Consider the following 21,796-nt stretch of genomic DNA (forward strand, 5'->3'; position numbering starts at 1 on the left):
GAGGTCAAGGCTTCTTGAGGAAGCTAAGACAGCTGGCCAAGCTTCTTGAGGAAGCTTTGACCAAAAGGGGGCAAAAGGGGCAAAACAGCCACATGTTAGCCTCGGGGTAGGTTTGGTGTATTCCAGCTGGCACAGCTGGCATGCACCATGCCTGAAGAAGGCAAAAAGGTGTACCGGCCAAAAAAGGAGGTCGCCGGCCAAACAGATAGCCGGCCGGCCATATGGAGTGCCGACCGGCCATTGGTATTAAGAAACCATGGCCGGTGTCAGCAATTAATGGCCGGTGATGCAAAGGGAAGGCCGATAGGGTGTGGGGATGGTCAACAAGCCATTCCCTACCCCTTAAAGCAAAAACACAAGTATTTGGTGCGAAACCAAACGCAAGACGAACAAGTTGAGAGATCCTGAGGCAAGGCGCGCAACCAAGGCCTCCGGGAACTCAAAATGAACACGAACACGGATGATCACCGAGTGTCCCCACTGGTGACGTCCAAGTCTTGAGGACAGTCAAAAATGGGGTGTCTACAATGATGAAGTGAAATGTATGTCTCATCGTTTTTTTTTTTTTTTCCTGAGTAGAGGTTTACAGATCTAGTGGCATTGTTTATAAATTTGAAGATGTGTCAGGGGCATTTTTGTCTTAAAAATAGTGTTACTGTCCTTGCAAGCGTGTGACTCTCACTTTAACGGAAAAGCTAACTGTGCGTTTTAGTCTACAAACTACATAAGGGTTATGTGGTGATTTCCGAATATGAGGGAGGTAATCGCACTCAGCCCAAACCATAGGGGGATAAAATGAAGTTTGTCCTTTTTTTTAATTCATTCATTGTAAGGAAATGATATTAACTGTTATGTTATTTTGTTTTTGTTTTTATTTTTTTATTTTTGCAAGATCAATCTTTTATTTATTTTATTTGTTTTTATTTTTTATATTTTTTTAATTATTTAACCGTTGTAAGTTATTTTTTATTTTTATTTTTTGAAATTTGACCATTAATAAAGAGAGGGCTGGGTGGGGTGGGCCAAACCGGGCCGAGCTTCAAATGGAAGGCCCAAGCCTAAGGTACTGGGTTGGGCACGGGCCCGAGCCTAATCGGGCCGAAATGGGTCAGGCCTACCTTGGGCCTCGAGCGGGCTTCAGACTGCCTACGAGTCTCGGGCCATTTTTACACCCCTACCCACCTTTCATTCTCTTCCACACTTCAATTTGTGGACCCCACTCTAGACCCATAATAGTAATTTGAATCGTTTATTTCGTAAATTTTACAATGAAAATTGTCTATACAAAAAGCTTTTTCGAATATCAATGAATAGATAAACAAATTGAATATATAGAATTTCTACGCAAAAAAAAAGAAATTCATATTCTTAATAACGTGCCGCTGAAATTCATTTAAGATGTAAATTTAACTATATAAGACTTAGGGTAAATTACAGTGACCTATCCTAAGGTTTGGAAAAAATAAAGTCAATCCCACAGTTTTAATATAATTACACTAACCTCCATTTTAGTAAGATTAGTAGATCGAAACTAATGCATGTAGTGTGAAAGTACAAAAATAAACAACGTAAAGTATAAATTTTCGTTTAAAAGAAATGACAATATCATTTTTTTTTCCCATCCATATACTAACTAATAAATTAATGATGAAAAGGTAAGTGTTATATTAATTAAAATATCAAGGGAGCTCAATGTAATTATGTTATAATTAGAAGAGGATACTAAATTTTTTGCTAAACTTTAAGATAGGTTAGCAGTGCCGGCTCAAGGGGGTTGCAAGTGAAGCACTTGCTTTAGGCCTCGATACAAGAAAAGACCTCATTTTAAGTTGAAATATTATAGGTAAAACAAAAAAGAAAAAAAAGAATATCAGAAGCTTTCCAAACTAAAATAAGATTATCAAATTTTCTATCAACTTCATACATTGGCTCTACATTATGAGACCACATTCATATATATAATTGGTAAAAAAAATAGCGATTTAGTAGAGATCCTTATCATTTGTGTACCAGTAAAAGTCTATCTTTCACACTCTCATACTCATAAATTAAGAAAATAAAATTTAGTTAAAATCAAAAAAAAAAATTATGAATAATTTCATTCCATAGATATTAGTTTCACTAAATTTAACTTGTAAGGAAAAATTTTAATTTTTTCGCACTTTACATTTTTAACTAAAAATAAAATTTATTGACATGTCACATGAATACGATATGATAATATGAAATAATAAATGAATTGGGTTAGAACATCTTCAATCATTCACCAAATATTACATCAAATTTAAATTTGATAAAAATTTCAGAAAAAAATAGTCCAACATCCTTTCATCAAACTTGTATTCTTTTATATAGTAAAAGTCTATATTTCATGTTATTGGCCTAAGAGAGAACAAATCAAAACAAAACAAAAATAGCCTGATTTTAATTTTTTGCTTTAAACCACGCATGTGGTTGAGCCGGCCTGGAGATTAGTGTAATTTATCCTAAAAATTAAACATGAGCAACACTTTATTTATTTTTTAAAATATATTTATACATTGGATACATGCACATATCTTTGTGATTTTGAGTGTAATTTGGGTAATGTCGGTCTGAGATAAAGTTTGGACCCAACACAAATATGATTAAGCAGCTTAAAAGACGGTGGTGCACCTTCTTTCTTAGAGCAGCTATGACACTTGCCCAAAAAATTTAACCAAAAAAATTAGGATAAACTATCAATTGGTCTTGATAGTTGAACTCAATTTCCGTCAAATCCTACCAAAAACAAATCCTAATAAAATTGTCACTAAAAATAATTTTTTGTGACAATTTTTTTTACATGTTGCAAAAAATTGACAATTAGCGACTTTTTGTCACGATTTTTATAAATTGTCACTAAAACTTACAATTAGTAACGTTTTTCTATAACATTTTTTAAACTGTCTTTAAAACTTAAAAATTAGTGACATTTTTTATGACTTAAAATATCACTAAAACTTATAATTAGTGACATTTTTTATAATAAAATTTTCAAACTGTCACTGAAAATTAACAATTAGTAATATTTTTTAATAATATTTAATAAAAAACACCATTAATTATTATAAACCTTATTAGACAATAAGTTCAATTATTAAAATCTATACGTAAATTCTCCAAAGAATTATTCAAAATTTAAAATTTATGTATATGATTAATTCTTGTGGTGACTCAGCAACAAAAAGTACAAATCTACACCATTAATTCAGATTTGGAATAATTTTTGAGATATACTTTGGGGGTACATAGCATTTTTGGTCCTCTGAGCCTTACATAGGACTCATCTGTAATAAGCCAATTTGGTGCTAATAAACCCATGGTAAAGTATGAACAAAAGCTTCTTGGGCATTTTGAGCAACTTAAGATTGAGTAGTTGAAAGTCAAAGGTAGTAGAAATTGAAAATTTTCAGGCCATTTAAGGTTTGAACAAACGTTTCTCAGAGAAAAAAAAAAAGAAAGGTTTGAACAAACAAAACTACATGAATAATCTTGTCAGTTTTAATGCTCAAGAGTGACCTCAATCAAAACAAGGAAAACAAATCAACCGCAATAAAAAGCACACATTAAGAGCCCAAAAATAGGCGGCTTGACCCACAGATTATTTGGCCAGTGGTTCCTTTACTATCTTTCCCCCTCTTCACGGGTATGCCAATTGCAAGGTTCCCAACAATGGCATCCTCTTTCTCAAGACGAAATCTCTGCACCAGGCTCTTGGATCCGAATAGAAGTTCTTGACAAACTTGCTTCAAGCTCATTTAACTCATCCAAATCCAGCTCATCATCGTCGTCATCAACATCAGGAAAAGCTTCTTCAGAATCAGCAACTGCACTAGTAGAAGTGCTTGGAACTTCTCCCAAAGGATTTTTCTGGACCTGAAATTCAACACAATCAAATTCAAACCACAAAAGCCGGCCAAAACTGATTTCAAATTGTTTCATGCAAGGCACAACTTATGGATATTCGTGCAATGATAAATATGAACAGAACACGCATGCCACAAATGTTGCAACCTATCAGTTGTAAAAGACATGCTGTAAAATTCTGAGACATCATGTGCCTATCTGATTCTAAGACCACATCCAAAGGAAGTACAGCAGGCCACACGGTAAATGGGTAATGGGTTTTGTTGTGTCACGTGGGCAAAACAGCCCTCCAAAACCAAATTTGCTACTTGCTTGAAACACAATAGCTTCGTCGTTTTCTGTCTTGCAAGGCAAATTTATTATTTTGATTGCAATAATGATCGGGCTCATGGAATTGTTCAGAGACTATTTTTCATAAAGTGACATAATAGCTAAAAGGCAAACAAAGTAAGAAAATAATGAAGGTTGCTGCTTCTATTGGAATGTCATATCTCAAACATAGCAATTGGAGGTGGCAAATACGCCCAACCACAACATAAGCTTGGACAAATAACATAAGCTTAGAAAAAACAAAAGTACTACCACCCCTATACTTTATCCTAACCCTGATAGTTTTGACCTATCTATCCCTATACTTGACCCTACCCTATTAATGCTCTCCAAAACTTTTTTTTTTTTTTTTATATTAGAATCTGGTTTGGTCAATCACAATTGGGTCAGGGAATTTTTCCATCCCTATCCACAATGAAATAGGCTCATTCTTGATTTCGAAAATTTTCATCATTACGAGTACTGCCAAGTTATGCCATTCAAATACATGCCCCAAGTCACACTGAGGGTGCACTTCACATAGATTATACCAATCAATAATATCAACTAAAAAAGTACAGGCCACTTAAATTCAAATGGAATTTTGAAACATTATTATATCTGAAGGAACAAAAAAGCGTGCATTAAATGATCAATTAAGACAATTATACTACAGCATTTCTGGTTCAATGCTTGCAACAATTGTAAGCATTAGATAAACCAAAACTAGATGTAAACGTGTCCTTCAAAACTAGTCATGGATGTGTTGTGGCTGTTAAGCCGAATCCATTCTGTGCTATATTCCTAGTTTTCCCTTCAAACAATTGCTTTATTTCCTAGCCAAATGATACACATGAAGAATGTAGATTCATAAGTAACATAAATGTCATCTTACATGTTCAAAAGCATAGATAGGACCACCAATACCAAGACAAATTATCCAAAGCATAGGATTGAAATCATTTGATAATCCTACTTTTCCACCCTTATTAGGTATGACCAATCAAATGCAAAATCTTTATATATTACTTGCAAAATTCAAATCATCAACACTTAGAAACAAAGAAAGGAAAGAAAGGAAGAAAATAGAAGTCCAACATGTTCTAACCTAGAAGCTAAGCAATAATCACAATTGCACAAAAACCAAAATATTTTCATGTGTGATTACAATAGTCAATGACATATGCAGCCTTCCATAAATTGGTAGTTTAACCTAACCTGAACAATTTTGTTACACGTCATCTTATAGAATTTTCATAATCTATAGAGTTGTTTGGGATAACTTGATTTTTTTAATGTATTTAAATTTTAAATTAGGGTTGGGCAAGCATCCATCCAACCCACCAAAACCGAATGGCCCGAACCAATCCGCCACAAAATAGACGGTTTCAATGGTCCAACCAGATAGATGTAGATGTATTCTTCCCAATACGCCTAAGTTCAGATGGATGATGGATGAGTGGCCACCCAACCCAACCCGATCCGCCAACACCCCTAAGAAAATGATGTTATACTTTCATGCTGTGTTAAAAAAATGACTTTATTTAGTAATTATATTTTCTATATATGACATATGTAGGGCCTTTATTTTTATTATAAAAAATGAAGAATCAAAAAATTTGGGCCCAAAATAATAAAGAATTACTGGAAAATAATTTGGAAAAAAGCCCAAACTGCCAAAACCACCAAATCGATCCGCATCCACCCACTAACCCACACGGCGCGTTCAACCCGCATTCGCTAACTAGGTGGATGGACGCGAATTGATTTTTCCCAATTTGCCTAAGTTCGGACGGATGTTCGATAAGAGGCCACCATACCCAACCTGATCCGTGAGCACCCCTAATTTAAATTATTAACCTTTATAGATACAAGATTTGTGGTGCCTTGCCTTGCCTCAAATGAATTCAATGATAACTAAGGACATTACTAGCTAGTAAATGATGCCTTTTGTATAAGTAAATTCCCTTTATGCAGCCCTTGGGTCAGGAACAAAATTCATTTGGGTGGAAAACTTTATGTGAAAAGGATCCGACTTACCACTTAATTAGGCATGATAATATCTCCAATTATTAGAAAGCCAAGGAAAAATCACACCACATCCTAGATATGTAATGCAAACACTATTCGGAAAGCAAATTTACTGAACAAAAGACTATCAGCAAAATCTATTAAAATGTTGTGACTCTGTCCATTACATGCAGTAAAGGCAACCAGGTGAGGAGGACTCTCAACCCATGAAACCAAAACCAGCAAAGTTGCAATGCAAACTTCCATGAACCAAAGATAGTCCAACAACCTAACAAGAGAATATTTCAGGCTTCTAACCAATCCTAGTAATGGAAACGATGGTGTAGAAAAAAGAAGATGAAAATAAAAATTATGCAGCAGAATAATAGTAGAAGATTAGACGGGAGGAAGAGAAACGAAGAAGAGAAAAAGGGAAGTGAAGAAGAAACGAAGACAAGAAATATAGAAAAGAAAAAGAGAAATGGAGAAGAGAATAAGAAGAAAAACAAGAGGAATAAAAGAAATAAAGGGAAAAACACAAAAGGTGAAGAAAGCAGCGGAAAAAAAAAAAAAAAAAAACACGATGAGAAATATGGTCAACTGATATAAGTTTAGTGGAGTTAGTAATGGTGTTTCTAGGAAGAATGATGCCCCGCATTTTTTAAGTTTTTAGGAATAAAATGACATTGATTTTAGGAATAAAATTTGAGGCTTTATATGTTACCATTTGTGGTGGGATGAGTTTTAGGTAGTTTTTACATGGTTTTAAGGTTTTGTCTAATTACTGTAAGACACAATTATCACTAGCAGAATAAAGAAAATCTCTCTCTCTCTCTCTCTCTCTCTCTCTCTCTCTCTAAACAAAATAAAATTATAAAAATTATGTTGTTTCACCCAGCACCTGTTACAAGAAAGCCTCCTTAGAGCCAAGTTACATAATACATGTATCTTATTCCATCTTTGCAGAATTCATGCAAAATCTTGTTGTGCGGGTCCCACATTATTAATTCAATCAAACTTCCAAAGTTTTGTCCCACCTTCATATTATGAGCATAGCACAGAACAGCAAGCACAATATGATGTTTAGTTTTTCCATATAAGGTGCTGATATTTCATTCGCATAAATGTATTATTTCCAAAAAAATAGGTAAAATTTAATCATGGTATAAGCCATACATATCAGCAGTAAATTTCTCTTTTCCACCGTATTAATAATGAGACTTGTAATGAAATATAGAAAACATTTCAAACTAGCAGCTCAGTAGTTGGGGGACCATGAACTCCCTGCAAGTTTAGACGTACATAAAAATATTATAGAAGAATATACAACCACCACAATTACCTTCTGCTCAGTATCAGGTTCCTCTTCTCTCTGGTATTTTTCATATGCCTCAGCATCATCCACAAACAAGCTAGAATCTGAAAGAAACAACTCACGACCGCTGAAGAGAAAGGAAATTTTTTCAATGACACATCCAACAGAATATATCTAACTAAATGAGACATGAATGGCAGGAATACCTCATGCGGTCATTCTTAGCCCTCTCTGCTTGCTGGGCAGCCAAGCCAGCTTCTCTTTCCTCTGTCCTTTTCCTCTTCCATTGCAGGAACAACTCAGGTGTCATTGGAGTTGAAGTTGTTACTTTTGCACGCTGAAAACGCACAACTACAACAACTAATCATGATATGACAAAAAAAAAAAGGGGGGGGGGGGGAGCGACCCAAGAAAACATAAATGATAGGGATGAGCCATTATGAGAAACTATAGAATAACATAACGGAGGGGAAACAACACAACAGACAATTTGGAAAAAAAATTGGATGATTTCAACTGAACAAAGATATTGCACTACCAAAGATTAGGTGTAATAATAATAAATACTAGTGGTCAGAGCAAACATGATGCATTTGTAATTTTATATGTAACTTTTTGGAAAGTTTGATGAATGAGGAAACCCGTTTTAGCAGTTTTGGGTGTTTGATGAATGAGAAAAACTGTTTATAGCAGTTATTAGATGTGGTAGTTGGCGGACATTATTAGAAAAACAAAAAGTGTGACAGTGTTCACACCAAATGGAGTAATAGAATAGATGAGTAAATATGCTACTCACCTGATTTTCAATCTCTTCCTCGATAGGTATCTTATCAGCCTCTTCCTCCAAAAGTGCCTTCATCTGAGACTTCAACACATATCCTGGAGGAAGAGCATGTCTGTAGTGACAATCTTTACCGCTATTTGGGCAAACCCAAAACCAACCATACTGTTTCTTCTCCACTGCATCAAGAAAGTACTTGCAAACCTGCTCATTGGTCCACAAACAATCAATTGATATAGATAGCAAGTTCTACAGAAAGAGCTGCCATGTAAGGAATTAAATGTCACTAATATATCTAAATCTCATGTACAAAGCTCTTAAATAGACAAATTTCAGAAATTGCCTCATTCTGAAAAAGGCAGCCACATTTCAACAAGCCCTATCTGAACTCATTACCATTTATTTAAATAGCTTCACCAACCCCAAAAACTTAGCCAACTAGTTGCATTCATAGGCACCGTTTGGGAAGCAAGATTTGAGGCTTTTTTGGCTATTTTAGCCACAAGAGACAAAATAGGCTATTTTAGCCACAACAAACAAAATATCACATCCAACCCATAATCATTACACTCTTCTCTCACAAAAAAAGTCAAAAAAGCCAAAAAACCAAAAAGCCCTTCCCAAACCAAGCTTTTTAGCCCATGCTAAAATAACCAAAAAAGCCAAAAAGTCAAAATGCCAACCCACTTCCCAAACCAAGCCATAATAAGCTCAATATTCGTGCTCAATACAATCTAGGTGACATCATCCTAAAGCCTGCCACTTCTAAAACAGTACCCAATCTGTAGGCGAGTAGATGGTGGGTTTGGAGGAGGAACTTCCTCTCCATATACCAGATTGGTCATACCACAAGCTACAATTTGACATTACACAGAAGAAAGAGACATTAAGATTCGAAAGCATACTATCTCTGTTGGTTTATTCTGGTTATACTCGTTCTTCTTTGACTCCACAACTTTTTCCAATGTCTCTTGATCCCAATCCTCCATCGTTTCTTAGGGAATAAATCCAACAACAAATCAGAGTAAAATGAGAAAATGACGTTAAAATAACATAACCAAACCAATCAAAGCAGTAATCAACACATTTATTTAATTACCTTCGTCACGCTTATCACTATATATGTCAATCTTCTCACCCTTCCTCTGCACATTCAAATCATGCGAGAACTTGCATTTAAAACCCTTCACACACTGGCCCACCTTGTAAAATTCGCATACAATAGACTTGGGATCAACACCTAACCAAAACCCAACTTATATCACAAACCAAACAACTAGTATTTGAATAAAATAAAACAAAAAAGAAGCTATAATAACTATTATGAAAGACATTGTTCATAACTCTCTCTAGGCATACAAGAGACACAAAATAGCGAGAGCCCATGCATTGCACTGGTACGCAAACAACAAAAACTTGAGTTGCACATAACTAAGATTTTAATATTACATATATAAGCCACGACATTGAATTAGGAAATTGGAACAGAGAAAACTTTCATTTTTATCTTCATTCACTTCCAAAACAGTGAACCTAGTTTTGTAATATATGTATGCACTTACATACATATCTGATATACATATATATATAATGTAAAATTAAAAAGACAAACGCAAATTTAGGTTGGCTATTGAAGTAAAAACTTAAGAGACAAAAAGTATATGATTGTTTACATAAGCATAAATATGAACACAGAATACTCTTCCTGGATTTTTTCTTTAGTTGTCCATACTCTTCCTTGTTTTGGTCGGAAACTTTATGTAGAAATAAAGTGAATACAACACCTCTTCAATGCAATGAGGAGCTCCTGAGGGCTATCCAGAGCTGTAGGACAAAGAACTTTAGAAATTCAATTTATAAGCTTTCCCTTGCAGAAGCAGGATATCATATCATATTTGACAGGAAAGAAACAACAAAGTTTTTTCCTCAAAAAAGCAAGGACAATGCCAGCTTTTTTCAAGGTGAATGAGGAAGATATAAGAGCAAGACCAAGTTCTTGAAATTCATTTTTTAGCTGCCAACATAATTTGCAGTTATGTCTAGAGTGGACTTGTTAAGTCAGCAATTGTCCCAAAAGCTTAAGTTGTTAGGAAATGGGCCGAACAATGTATATCATCCAACACCCTCTTTCACGTGCAACCCCATCTTCCACGTAGTGATGCAAACATCCATAAATACATAGATGAAAGAAGGGAAATGGGGACAAAATGCAAACGGAGAGACTTACACCCAATGAAAAATTATAAATGGGGACCAAATGCAAACGGAGAGACTTAAACCCAAGACCTTTCCCAACCTAAACTCTGATATCATGTTAAGTCACCAATTGTCCCAAAAGCTTAAGTTGTTAAGAAATGGAACAAACAATGAATATCAAGCAAACCAAAAGGAATATCTATGCAAAAAAAAAAACGGAAGCAATAGTTGTTGGCTAGCAGATATGAAACCCCCCACCCGACGTTGTTATCATTCTTGTTTTCAATAGTTCATTGCTTGTTTAGAAGATGTTAGTTTTGGTTGTCTAGATCTTCAGATCCCCTTATTTCAGATGTACTTTTGTTTTTTGCAAGTAGGCTCTCTGTTGATGTATGTCTTCCATATATTTTGATTTATAAAATTCACATAGCAAAATCAGAAATGCTATGTACCCATAAAAAAAAAAAATCTAGAAAAGTGCACAAAATTTAAATGCATTATGTAAATTTAACCTTGATGCAGTGTACACAACCACTTTGAAAGAATTTGACCTACACATTTAAAATATGTTGCATTTTTTTTTTTTTTTTTGTATTTTTTTAGGTACGTAACATGACCAATGAACACATAATACAGTACATACCAACTGGTACTTTGGGCTGAACAACAGCAATCTTGAACAAGTCATTCAATTCCTTCTCTCTAGCCTTCTCTTCTTCCTTCTTCTTCTGTTCACACAAAATAATTTTCCCAAATGAATCAAATGCATCAAATATGTGGGTCAATTTCACATTTCTCCCTTAAAGTATTGTCATTTTTTTCTATTTCATCCCTAAACTATCAAATTCAAATAATTTTATAATTTAGGCAACTTAAATCATATCATAGACCCAAACACCAATATTCTTACACATACAATATTAAAGGAAAATTACATTTCAGTGGAGCAGTGCAAAAAAATTACATTTTCATGATGTTGCAACTCTCCTGTGTGCATGGTGCAAATTCATTCTCGTGCTTGGTGCAACTCCTCCAGTGTGTGCCAGAATTGCACCACAAAAAATTCTCAGTAATTATTTTGCGATTGTCCCATGTATTTGCAATTTCCCCAATATTAAACAACTTATTACCTTACAATCAAACATCATCTTCGTCTCGACCCCCTCCCCTCCTCATTCATCCTCTCCCTTTGTTCAAATTATGAAATAACTTCGTCTTTCATCACAACTAGACTTCAACGATTACTAATTCAGACAACCATCTCCGAAATTAAAAAATTTAGATGAAATTGATAGTTTATGGATATAATTTTTTTTTTAAGTAATAATAATTTTTTAGAGGATAAAAGTGAAATTAACGCAAAATATGAAAAAATGATTTCAGCTAGGAAGCAAAATTTGTGATAGTGGCATAGATACCTTTGCGGCGAGTTTGGAGGGGTCGGGTTTGGGTTGGACGTTTTGTTGAAGGCTCTGCACGTATTTCTGGACGTTTTTGCTCTTGTTCTTGTTCTTGAGACCGAAGGTCTTGTCCTCCACTAGTTTCTGCTTCTTCGCCAAGTCGGCTTTGGATTGTTGCTTCGGAGGCATGTTTTGTTTCGGATTAAAGAGTTGCCAAATCAGAGAATTCTCTCTGTGATTTGATTTCCAAGTTCAATATTCAAATTTCCTTATTTTACAAGGATGCCTGAAACTGGTGCGATTCGTTAGGGTTTTAGGTGGATTTTGATGGAACTTCCATAGACTCTCTCTCTCTCTCTCTCTCTCTCTCTCTCTCTAAACAGTAGTTGTTTGGGTTTGCTGTCAATTTTCGTCCACCGGACTCGATCCCGATCTCTATCCCTTTGACAAACCCGGCAGTGGCCTCTCGGACAGCTGGCAGATGATAAGATAAATGAGAGTTTGCGCTATAGTTGTCAATTTGTCCCCATTTCTATTTTGCCACGAGGCCGGCTAATAGCAGTCGATTAATTATTCTGAATTTTTAATTTTTTTTATTTATTTTTTATTTTTTTAAATAATATTAAAATTATCATTGTAAAAATATTCTACCTATTCATATACACATCCTCACACTCCTTATATCCCAAAAAGTCTCTCTCTCAAAATTCTAACAAAATCCACAATGGTGGAACCTCCCAAAACCAGTGAAAAAAAATTTATGGTGATTAAAAAGTTTTTTTCTATACTATATTACAAGGCTTGTTAATCTGTTTTATTTTTATTTTTTTTTCTATTGCCTCTTTTCACCTACCCAACAGAATCCACTTTTATGATTCTCTGGTTGATTTTCTGTCATTCATCCATGACCTCACTGTATTTGTATGCTCTCTATGTAAGCAAAACTAGGTAAGATTTCACTCACCGGTCGACTCCTAATCGACCACTCAAGGGTGGTCTGACTTCCTTTGTTTATTTACTTTTGCTGCTGTTTTGGTTATCTGTTTCCGAACAAATAAGAAATCTTTGGTTACCTGTTTCTGAACAAATAAACAATGTTTAGGCACGTGTTCTCGAATTTCGGTCATATATTTGGGAACTCATTCTCGAAAAAATGACGAACAGTTTTTATCATTTGTCATTTTTTTTTTCAAGAAGCTTACTGTTACAAGGCTAATCTCCTCTAAGTTTAGAACACCATCAAAGTTATAAATCTCTTTTGAGTTTTTATTGTTGTACTCCTCTCGTCTCATAGAGTTGTGGTCACTAAAAAAACTTTCACTCATTATCATTGCCAAAGAAGTGTATGTAATCAAATGGTTGCCATCATTGCCATTAAAATATTGTTGCTAAAGGATTTTCAAGGTTTTGAGGGTGGATAGATTTTGAATGTAGGATTTGGGGAAGATGGATAGGTGGTGTTGGAGGTGGGTGCTCTCATAAACCCTAACTCATGATATAGTGGGTGTATGGATTTAATTGTGAGAAGAGGTATCCCAAAATTATTGATGTATTTTTTAGTAATTTTATTTGAGGTTATTATTGTAATAAAAAAAAAAGACTAAAAAATGGAGGGCCAAAAATAATTGATGAGTGCTAATAGCAGCACTCTTTCTCCACACCACATGTAAGGCTATGTTTTGGGGGGGGGGGAAATTATATTTTCACGCACCTATTTATCTTAGTGCATACACTTAGAGAAATATTATTTTAATGACAATTATACCCTAAAATAAAATAAATATAGTGGATATCAAAACACACTCTTAATATTATATTTAAATTTTCTCTATACACATCTTTTTTAAACAAAAAAAATTCAGTGCACATCTTTTAAGTAAAAATAATTAAGCCCTAATTTATCTATTGTTTCTCACTTGCTTGCAAAACAATACTATCAAAACTCAAAACTCTCAAAATCACTTGTTATAGCCGCTATATATTACATCTTTCTATATTTCTTAATCAATCCATTTCGTTGAACCCATCTTTATTGATTTTACTTTCTCTGGAAATTTCATCGAACACTTCGATGTCCAGTAGCAAAACCCTCATTTTTCTCCGTATAAAGATTGATCACTTCTTTCCAATTGATAAACCCACAAATTTTCAACCAAACCCAAAGAACTAGACAGTTATGTGGAGGAACATTGCAAAGCTAGTCTCTTTCAAAACCCCAACAAGTTAGTCTCTACCAAAACCATGTAACAAATTCAACACTACAGAACCAAAGAACTGTACAAAATTCAGAACTCAACTTTCAAATTAAACGCTGAAATTCGGAAACCAAGTTTCGAAAATGTGTGAATATTTCAGAAGTTAACATCTGAATTATTACTTTTTATTTGGTAAACTAGTACCGAATGGACAAAATAAAAAAATTTCCAAGAAACAAAACGAAGGTCTTCCATAGAGTGCAAACAAAATAGATTGCAAATAGATAACTAATAAAATATTTTGAAATGGATGGAAAGTTTTCAATGGAGTTGTCAAAATGTAAGGTCTTCAATGGAGATACATGTGAATGAGTCTTCAATGGAGTTATCAATGGGTTTTCATTGCATCTTCATTGTTTCTTCAATGTTTCTTCATTGCTTCTTTATTGTTTCTTCATGGGTCATTTTGATACGTCAGGTGCATGGAAGAGGAAACCGAAATGGGTAAAGGTGTGTAGAAAGAGGGTTTAGGTAGTGTGTGTACATGGATATGAGTTAGGGTATAATTGGAACATCAAATGTGTGGAATAAGAAGAATAATCAATAACCAAATTAATAAATGTGGGCACTGAGAAATTATGTGCACTGAAATAAATAGGTGTGGGGAAATAGAATTTTCCCACGTTTAGGGAGTTTTTTTTTTCTCATAATATTCTACAAAAATTAAATTATTTACAGAAATAACACATTTTTCAAACTATTTAACAAACTAACCTACTTTTTGAAATTGTGTCTTGAAAATACAATTCTATGACAAAATCGCATCTTCGAAATACACTTTCATGGTAACTTGGTCGCATGAAGTTGCCAGCATGACTATACTGAAATCGCATTTTGAAAATGCAAGTTTACCTTAAAGTTCCATTTACAAAATGCAACTTCACTACTGCCATGAAATTGCGTTTTCAAAACACAATTTCAACATTATGTTTCAACACTCATTTTGAGCCGCGATTTGAACATATGATATGTCATTCTGAAAATGAAAAAAGAAGATTGGGTATCACATTTTGAAAATGAGATTTTAGCTAAATTGATTATCAGGAAATCCTAATTTAGGAAACACAATTTTACCGAATCACAATTTGGAAAAGCAAAATAATGAAATTGCAATTTCAATTTCAAAATGCAATTCTATATTGAAAAATATTTAATATAGCAAACTTGTATTAGTACATAATCCAAATTCATAAAATTACATTACATAATAATAAAATATAAATGTTAATGAAATCATATTTATGTACTGAATAAAATTTTGCCATCTTAAATATTTTGTAACATGGAATTGCATACCAATTCTATATACCAACTCCGTTTAGTTTCGTCTTGAGAATTTGTTTTTTTTCTTAATTGAAAAAAAAAACCTTGAAACTAATTTAGTAAAAAATGAAAAATAAAACAACTCATTACTTTTACATGATTTTATCTTTTCTACGAACGCAAATAATTTTTAAAAATTCAATATTTATTTTTGGTGTTTATTTTTGTCAAATTAGTTTTTATTTCTTAAAAAAAATAATAAAAACATATTCTAAAATTAAACTAATCGTTTTTACATTGTATTTTGAAATTGTAATTCCAAAAAACCGTGTTTCCTAAATTACGATTTCTTGAAAATTCACTCAAAATGAGATTTAACTGAAATCTCCTTTTAAGAATGCAATACCAACCTAATGTTGAAATCACATTGTCAAAATGGAATTTCAATATATCATTTTCAAAATGCACACGCTAAGTTGAAATCTCATTTTGAAAATGTAATTTCATGTCAATGTTGAAATTGTGTTTTGAAAATGCAACTTCAAGATAAACTTGTGTTTTTAAAATGCGATTTCAACATGCCCACGTCAGCACCTTTAGGTGGTCGTGTCACCATGAAAGTGCATTTTGAAGATGCGATTTTGTCATGAAATTACATTTTGAAGACACAATTTCAAAAAGTAGGTTAGTTTAGTAAATAGTTAAAAATATTGTTTTCGTAAATAGTTTGATTTTTTAGAATATTCAGAAAAAAAAAACACCATGTTTGGGAGCTTGTTTACATTTTGAAATTTTCATTTCTTTATTATAGTTTTATTCTTAACTAAAATTATAAAAAAAACTACCAAAATCTTAAAATTATAAAAATTCTAATTTGTTCTTCCACGCACCCCCAATTTCCACCATCTCCATTGAACACTACCCCTTACTCTCCTCCCCAAGATCCGTTGTCATTGTCATCCCCTATTTTTCTCTGTCTTCTAGATTTGAAAATCCTAGATTTGATTTATGGTGATGACGGTATTGGTAAGAAGTGGTTGGGTCGTGATGGTAGATGCCTAAAGAGAAGCTATAACGATAGTTGAGAGGTTAAGAAAAGGTTTCGCAATTAAAGTGGTGGTAGTTACAGAAATAAAAAATAAAGGGTTAGCGAGAGGCTTACAGTGGTAAGGGATTAATGTTGCTAGTTGCATGGTAGGAGTGTGTTACAAGGATGGGACATTTGTGGAGATGGTGGGCAGATGGTTGGAGACGATGGTTATGGTGGTAGTGATGAATGGTGTAGAGTTAGGATTTGAGAAGGTTGGTGGGTGTAAAAGGAAAGGGAAAGTCAGGAATAAGGATATTTTTTAAATTATGAAGTATGTAAATAAGATAAAATGACAATTTTAAATTTTGGAGATATGTGTAATTAGAAAAAAGGTACAAAGAGACAAAAGTGTTATTGTAGATACCCTATTTTTGACGGCCCTTACGACTTGGATGTCCTTGCAAGTACCCTCGATGATGAGTCTGTTTGCTCGTCGAGTGCTCGAAGTCCTTAGCGGAATGCCACAGCTTTGAGCCATTCAAACCCTACATCCATTTTGTCTCATTTTTGGACCAGGCCTTTATCTTTCCAGCCTGCAATCTTTGGTGGCCTGCCGACTATCCTTGGAGGCTGCCGGCCATCATTTCTTGCCTACCAGCCATTGATGTACCTTGTCGGCCATCAATGATGCCTTGCCGGCCATCACTGATGGGCGGCCAGCCACCGGTGTTTTCTGTAGATATTTTTTGCTAGCTGTGCCAGTTGTTTGCACAGATGCATGCATCTATCCACACGTGGAGGGATGGGTCTCCTTGTATAGATTTCATATTTTCTATATATAGAGACCCTCTCTTTCATGTTTTGAGGTTAGAAAATTTTAGACTAAAAAATTTTCCTCTCTCTCTACAAATTCTCTACACTTTTGCCTACTTACACTACACTCTTGCCTATACTTGCCCAACCAAATTTGATTACCTTGAAGCTGAGGTTCCTTGAGGCCTTCTTGGAGCTATTGAAATTGGTTTTGGCTTGAAGTGTTGCCTAGAATCGCTATTCTCTTCAAGAGGTATAATACTAGCTTTGTTAGCTTTCTTTGACTACTTGTTTTTCTATCTTTTTCCCACTATTTTTGGGTTGTTTTGGGACTATAAAAAACTCTATTTTTATGGGCTGAAATTGGTGTTTTTGGCCATTTAAGGTTAGGAGGTGGTTCATCCCTCTTTGTTCCTTATTGTTAAGGCCATTTCACTTTTGTTTCCCATTTTCAAACCATTTTTTTTTTGGGCCTTTAAATACTGAATTTCAGAGTATTTTCAGTGGTGAAAATCATGTTTTGATGTCCAAATTTGGAGGGGTTAGCCTCCCCTCCTTGTGTTTTGCTTGCTAGCCTAGTTGGTGCCATGCTTTAGTTTGTTTTTCTAGCTTGTTGTAGCTTAATTCAAGCATGTTTTAGCCTCTAATTTAGGCTGTTTTAACTCTGTTTTGGGTTGGTTGTTGCATTTGAGTCTTGTTTTGCATGCTTGTAGTGTAATAGTCCTCACAAGTTTGGTGTTTTAGGACTCTAGACATCACTTGTTTGAGTTGGTTGCATATTTTTCGAGCTTTTCATACTTAATTTCAGCACTAATCATCTTTGCAACCTCCCTCCTTTCTTGGTTTTTCAGTTTTCTTTGAAAGTGGTTTCAAGTCATTTGTGTGCCTAAGTGTGAAATTGAGGTTTCATACTTAATGGTTTAATCCCTTAGGGGGTTCATTACCAACGGTTTGATGCTTCTTTCATACCCAAAGCAACTTGTGTCTTGAGCCTTCTTTCCATTAGAGGACTTTAACTCACCTTTTGGACTTAATTGGATTAATGAATGGTTGGTAAAGTAAAATGAATAACTAAAACTTGGAACTAAAAGTGAGCAAGATAATAACTTGGTGTGTTCAATCGAATGTTAATTGAACGCATGGAACTTGGACCATTTCATACTTGAAAGTGATAAAATGATCTAAGTCTCCAAGGTCAACTTTTTCCCTTGATTTTTCATGAAAGGGATGAGGTTTTTGTCTCATTTTGCATTTATTGAACCTGCACATCTTGAATCATAAGCCATCATGCAATGAAATTGCCTAAATTAGTGGTTTGAGGCTTAAGTTCATCACTCCTTAGATTTGTTCATGAAAAGGAGGGGTGAGTTGTGCAAACAATATGTGAGAATACCCTCTTTTTGATCTGTTTGCCCTCTGTTGCAGCAAGATGAACCAGTGCATCAGTGGCTGGCAGGCCACTATCCATCGCCGACAGGTGGCCGACAGAGCACCATTGATGGCCGGTAGGCCACTTCCATGGCCGACAAGCTTTACCAGTGTTCGGCTAGCCACTAATGCAAACCTCAGTAGAGTATTGGTAAGGCGGAGCAAAATTGTTCTAGAAGTGTTCAATTGTGCAAACAGAGGCTTTCGGGAGCCGAATGGTGGTCTTTTCGGGTGGAGATCAAGCATGCACATACACATCTTTCATTTCCCGAGGTGGAACAGCAAATTAGCTTAGTTTAATTACTTAGTTAAATTATTAGCTGCAATTGTTTTGTAATTATTTAATTAGTTAATTAGCTAATTAGTTCATTTGTTGTTGTAATAATTAGTTAATTAGTTTAGCTAGTTATTTTTATTTTGGCTTGTAATAGTTAGCTTAATTAGCTTAGCTTAGCTTAGCTATACTCATTCGGACTCTCCTTCATGAGAGCGTGATGTAATAATGTGTATATCTTCCAACCTCACGTATTTCTCCCTTTTACTTAACCGCTTTCGATGGTTAGTTTAGGAGCATTATGTTTTGTTTAACATATCGCATGCTTACATCCATTCATTTTGTATTACATGCACCGAGGCTCGATTCATCATTCCAACTGCATTGTCATTTCAAATACTTCGATGAATACGTGTTTAAAACGCATGCTCACAAATTGTTGTAAATAACATGTTAAGTAGCTGAGCTTATCAATTGCATATTGCATGTGTTGCATTAGATATTTGGCATAGTTTAGGAATTATGCATTCTTCTAACTCATATCTTTTTGGCTTGGAGTACTAGGTGAGTTTTTAATGCTTTAGCATACTTGCATGAGTGTGAGTGATTGCCATGTCTAGCATGCTTACCATGAGGCTAAATGCGTACTTGATAAACTGCCTGAATGCCTGTGGATGAAGGCTTATTGTTTGAATTGGAATGATTTAACAAATGTTAGTTTTAAGCCCACTTTGTTGAGTGGCAAATTCGCAAACTTTACGCCCACTTGAAGTGGAAAATTCAAATTTTTTTTACAAAACAAACATGAAATTGAATTGTTCCAATTCAGGCAAACTAGTCTATACTTGCTTGTGCGCATCACATAGTAATGCTAGCCTAATAATCGGAATAAGAACACATAATGTTGATAAAAATCATATCATGATTAGTAGAGGCCAATTTCTGATTGGGCGAGCGGGGGTGCTCAATTCATGACCTTCCCCCTCTCGTACCTAAGCTCCTGAACCGAGGCAACTTTGGTGATGACGAACATGTGGCCTTTGGCATGAGTCATGGGTTTCCTAAATTTTTCCAAAATAAAATATTTAGGTGGCAACTCTGTATCTGGCAAAGCAGTTCAATAAAATATTTAGGTGGCAACTCTGTATCTGGCAAAGCAGTTCAACTTTGGCATTTTTGATCCAAAAATTAATTTTCCAAACGATTTGTTGGATTTAGACTCTTTGGTGTTTATCAATTTCACATTGCACTTATGAGATTAGATTCAGAACCGTAGGAGTCCAAACTGTAGGCCTTCTTTCGAACTTTCCAAAAGGGGAGGCGTGAAAAAGCTGAGCTACAATTATCCATATAGAGATTCCCGTCATGTTTGTTTAGCCATATAAATGGTATGACTAAATTAACAATTTAGTGGGTTCCATGTAAAGCATGTTTAGTTTGTAAAAATAGCATGGGATTATGAGTAGATGAGATTAACTTTCCCATGTTAGAATTTACAATCAAATCTCGTGGGATTAGAGGTAAAAATTTTACTTTACTTTACAAAAATAACAAAAGTCAATATTTATACAATTAGAGGTTTTAAGTAATTTTATATATTTAATTTTAACTAACTAATATCACCACACTAGTATACAAACAAATGTAGTTTATTTTGCATTTTATGGGCTTATAAATCCCATCAAACATAATTCAGCATTCAAATATCGCCTAAGCTGTTGTTTGATAAAGTTGAAAACTGAAAATTGAAAACTGAAGACTAAAAATTAATTATTGAAAACTAAATGCTAAAATTTTTAAACTGAAAAACTGTTTGATAAAAATTAAAGTGTTGAACTAAAAATAAGTCGTGTAACAACCTGTTTCAAGTGACTGCTCAAGTGGTCAATTGGTCGCTCAAGCAGATAAGCCGAGCTCCCAGTATCTTGCTTGTTTGCAGGCGAGACCACTCGAGCGTAAATATCAAGCTTTTAATATTTTCACTATAGCTCTGCAAAAATTTTGAGACCTTGCATTTACCGCTTAAGCGATGGATAGTTTGCTCGAGCGGTCTGCTTGTATTGTGTGCATCGCTCCAGTGGTCTATTCGGGACAACTATTTTTAATTCGATCTAAACAATTCTTTAGCTCACTTTTTCACACTCCTCTCTCTAAACCCCATTTTTGAAAACCTTAGCTCCTAAACACTAGATTTCATCTATTTTTAGCTAGAATCCATCCTTACTCCTTCATCAAAGTTGTTTATCTCACCTAAGGTTGCATTTTGAACCAATTGGATCTCATTATTGTGAACGTTAATCTCTTGGATTTTCATCTCTCTTCTCACAACTCTTCAGGTAGGAATACTTTTAACATTGTATATCTATATTTTGATTTGATTATGTGTTTGTTTTCATGATATATGTATGGTATGAGATAGAGTATAAAATCAACTTTGATTCCATGATTCTTGGACTGGTAGAGAATATGGGGAAAAGCCATAAATTCTACAAAACCCTAGCTAAGGATTTGGTGTTTAAGGGATACTTGGAAATAAATTGATGTTGTGGGGATATGTTGAGACATCTTGTGATGAGATAAATTTAGGGGTTTGTTGAAATGATATGTTGTGTGATGTGTTTGGTACCCGCAAAGGGAAATTAGGTGCCCGGTTGTATGAAAACGACAAATGTGGGGATGTTTGAGGTGTCCATATACCCAATCGTGCGAGGACGATAAATGTGGAAAGTTGAGGTGCCCACTGGTCATTTGTGTGAGGACAGAGAAATGTGGAAGTTAGTTAAATAATGTGCATTGGATTATTAAATGTTTTTGAGTGAGAGGTGTGATAATGC

At 34.6% G+C, this 21,796-nt stretch overlaps 1 protein-coding gene across 1 annotated transcript; it reads right to left on the reverse strand.

The window, feature by feature from the left end:
- Nucleotides 1-3,389: 3,389 nt before the first annotated feature.
- Nucleotides 3,390-12,438, reverse strand: LOC114288591 (zinc finger CCCH domain-containing protein 11). Its single transcript, XM_028232110.2, has 8 exons — nucleotides 11,918-12,438; nucleotides 11,143-11,227; nucleotides 9,403-9,543; nucleotides 9,209-9,297; nucleotides 8,319-8,507; nucleotides 7,729-7,859; nucleotides 7,550-7,649; nucleotides 3,390-3,897 (listed from the first exon to the last, which is right to left on the reverse strand). The coding sequence occupies exons 1-8, from the start codon at nucleotides 12,086-12,088 to the stop codon at nucleotides 3,709-3,711; spliced, it is 1,095 nt and encodes a 364-aa protein (XP_028087911.2). The 5' UTR covers nucleotides 12,089-12,438; the 3' UTR covers nucleotides 3,390-3,708.
- Between the last annotated feature and the right edge of the window lie 9,358 nt (nucleotides 12,439-21,796).

This window comes from Camellia sinensis, chromosome 8, assembly GCF_055761805.1.
Source record: "Camellia sinensis isolate YWXY chromosome 8, ASM5576180v1, whole genome shotgun sequence".
Classification (NCBI taxonomy): Eukaryota; Viridiplantae; Streptophyta; class Magnoliopsida; order Ericales; family Theaceae; genus Camellia; species Camellia sinensis.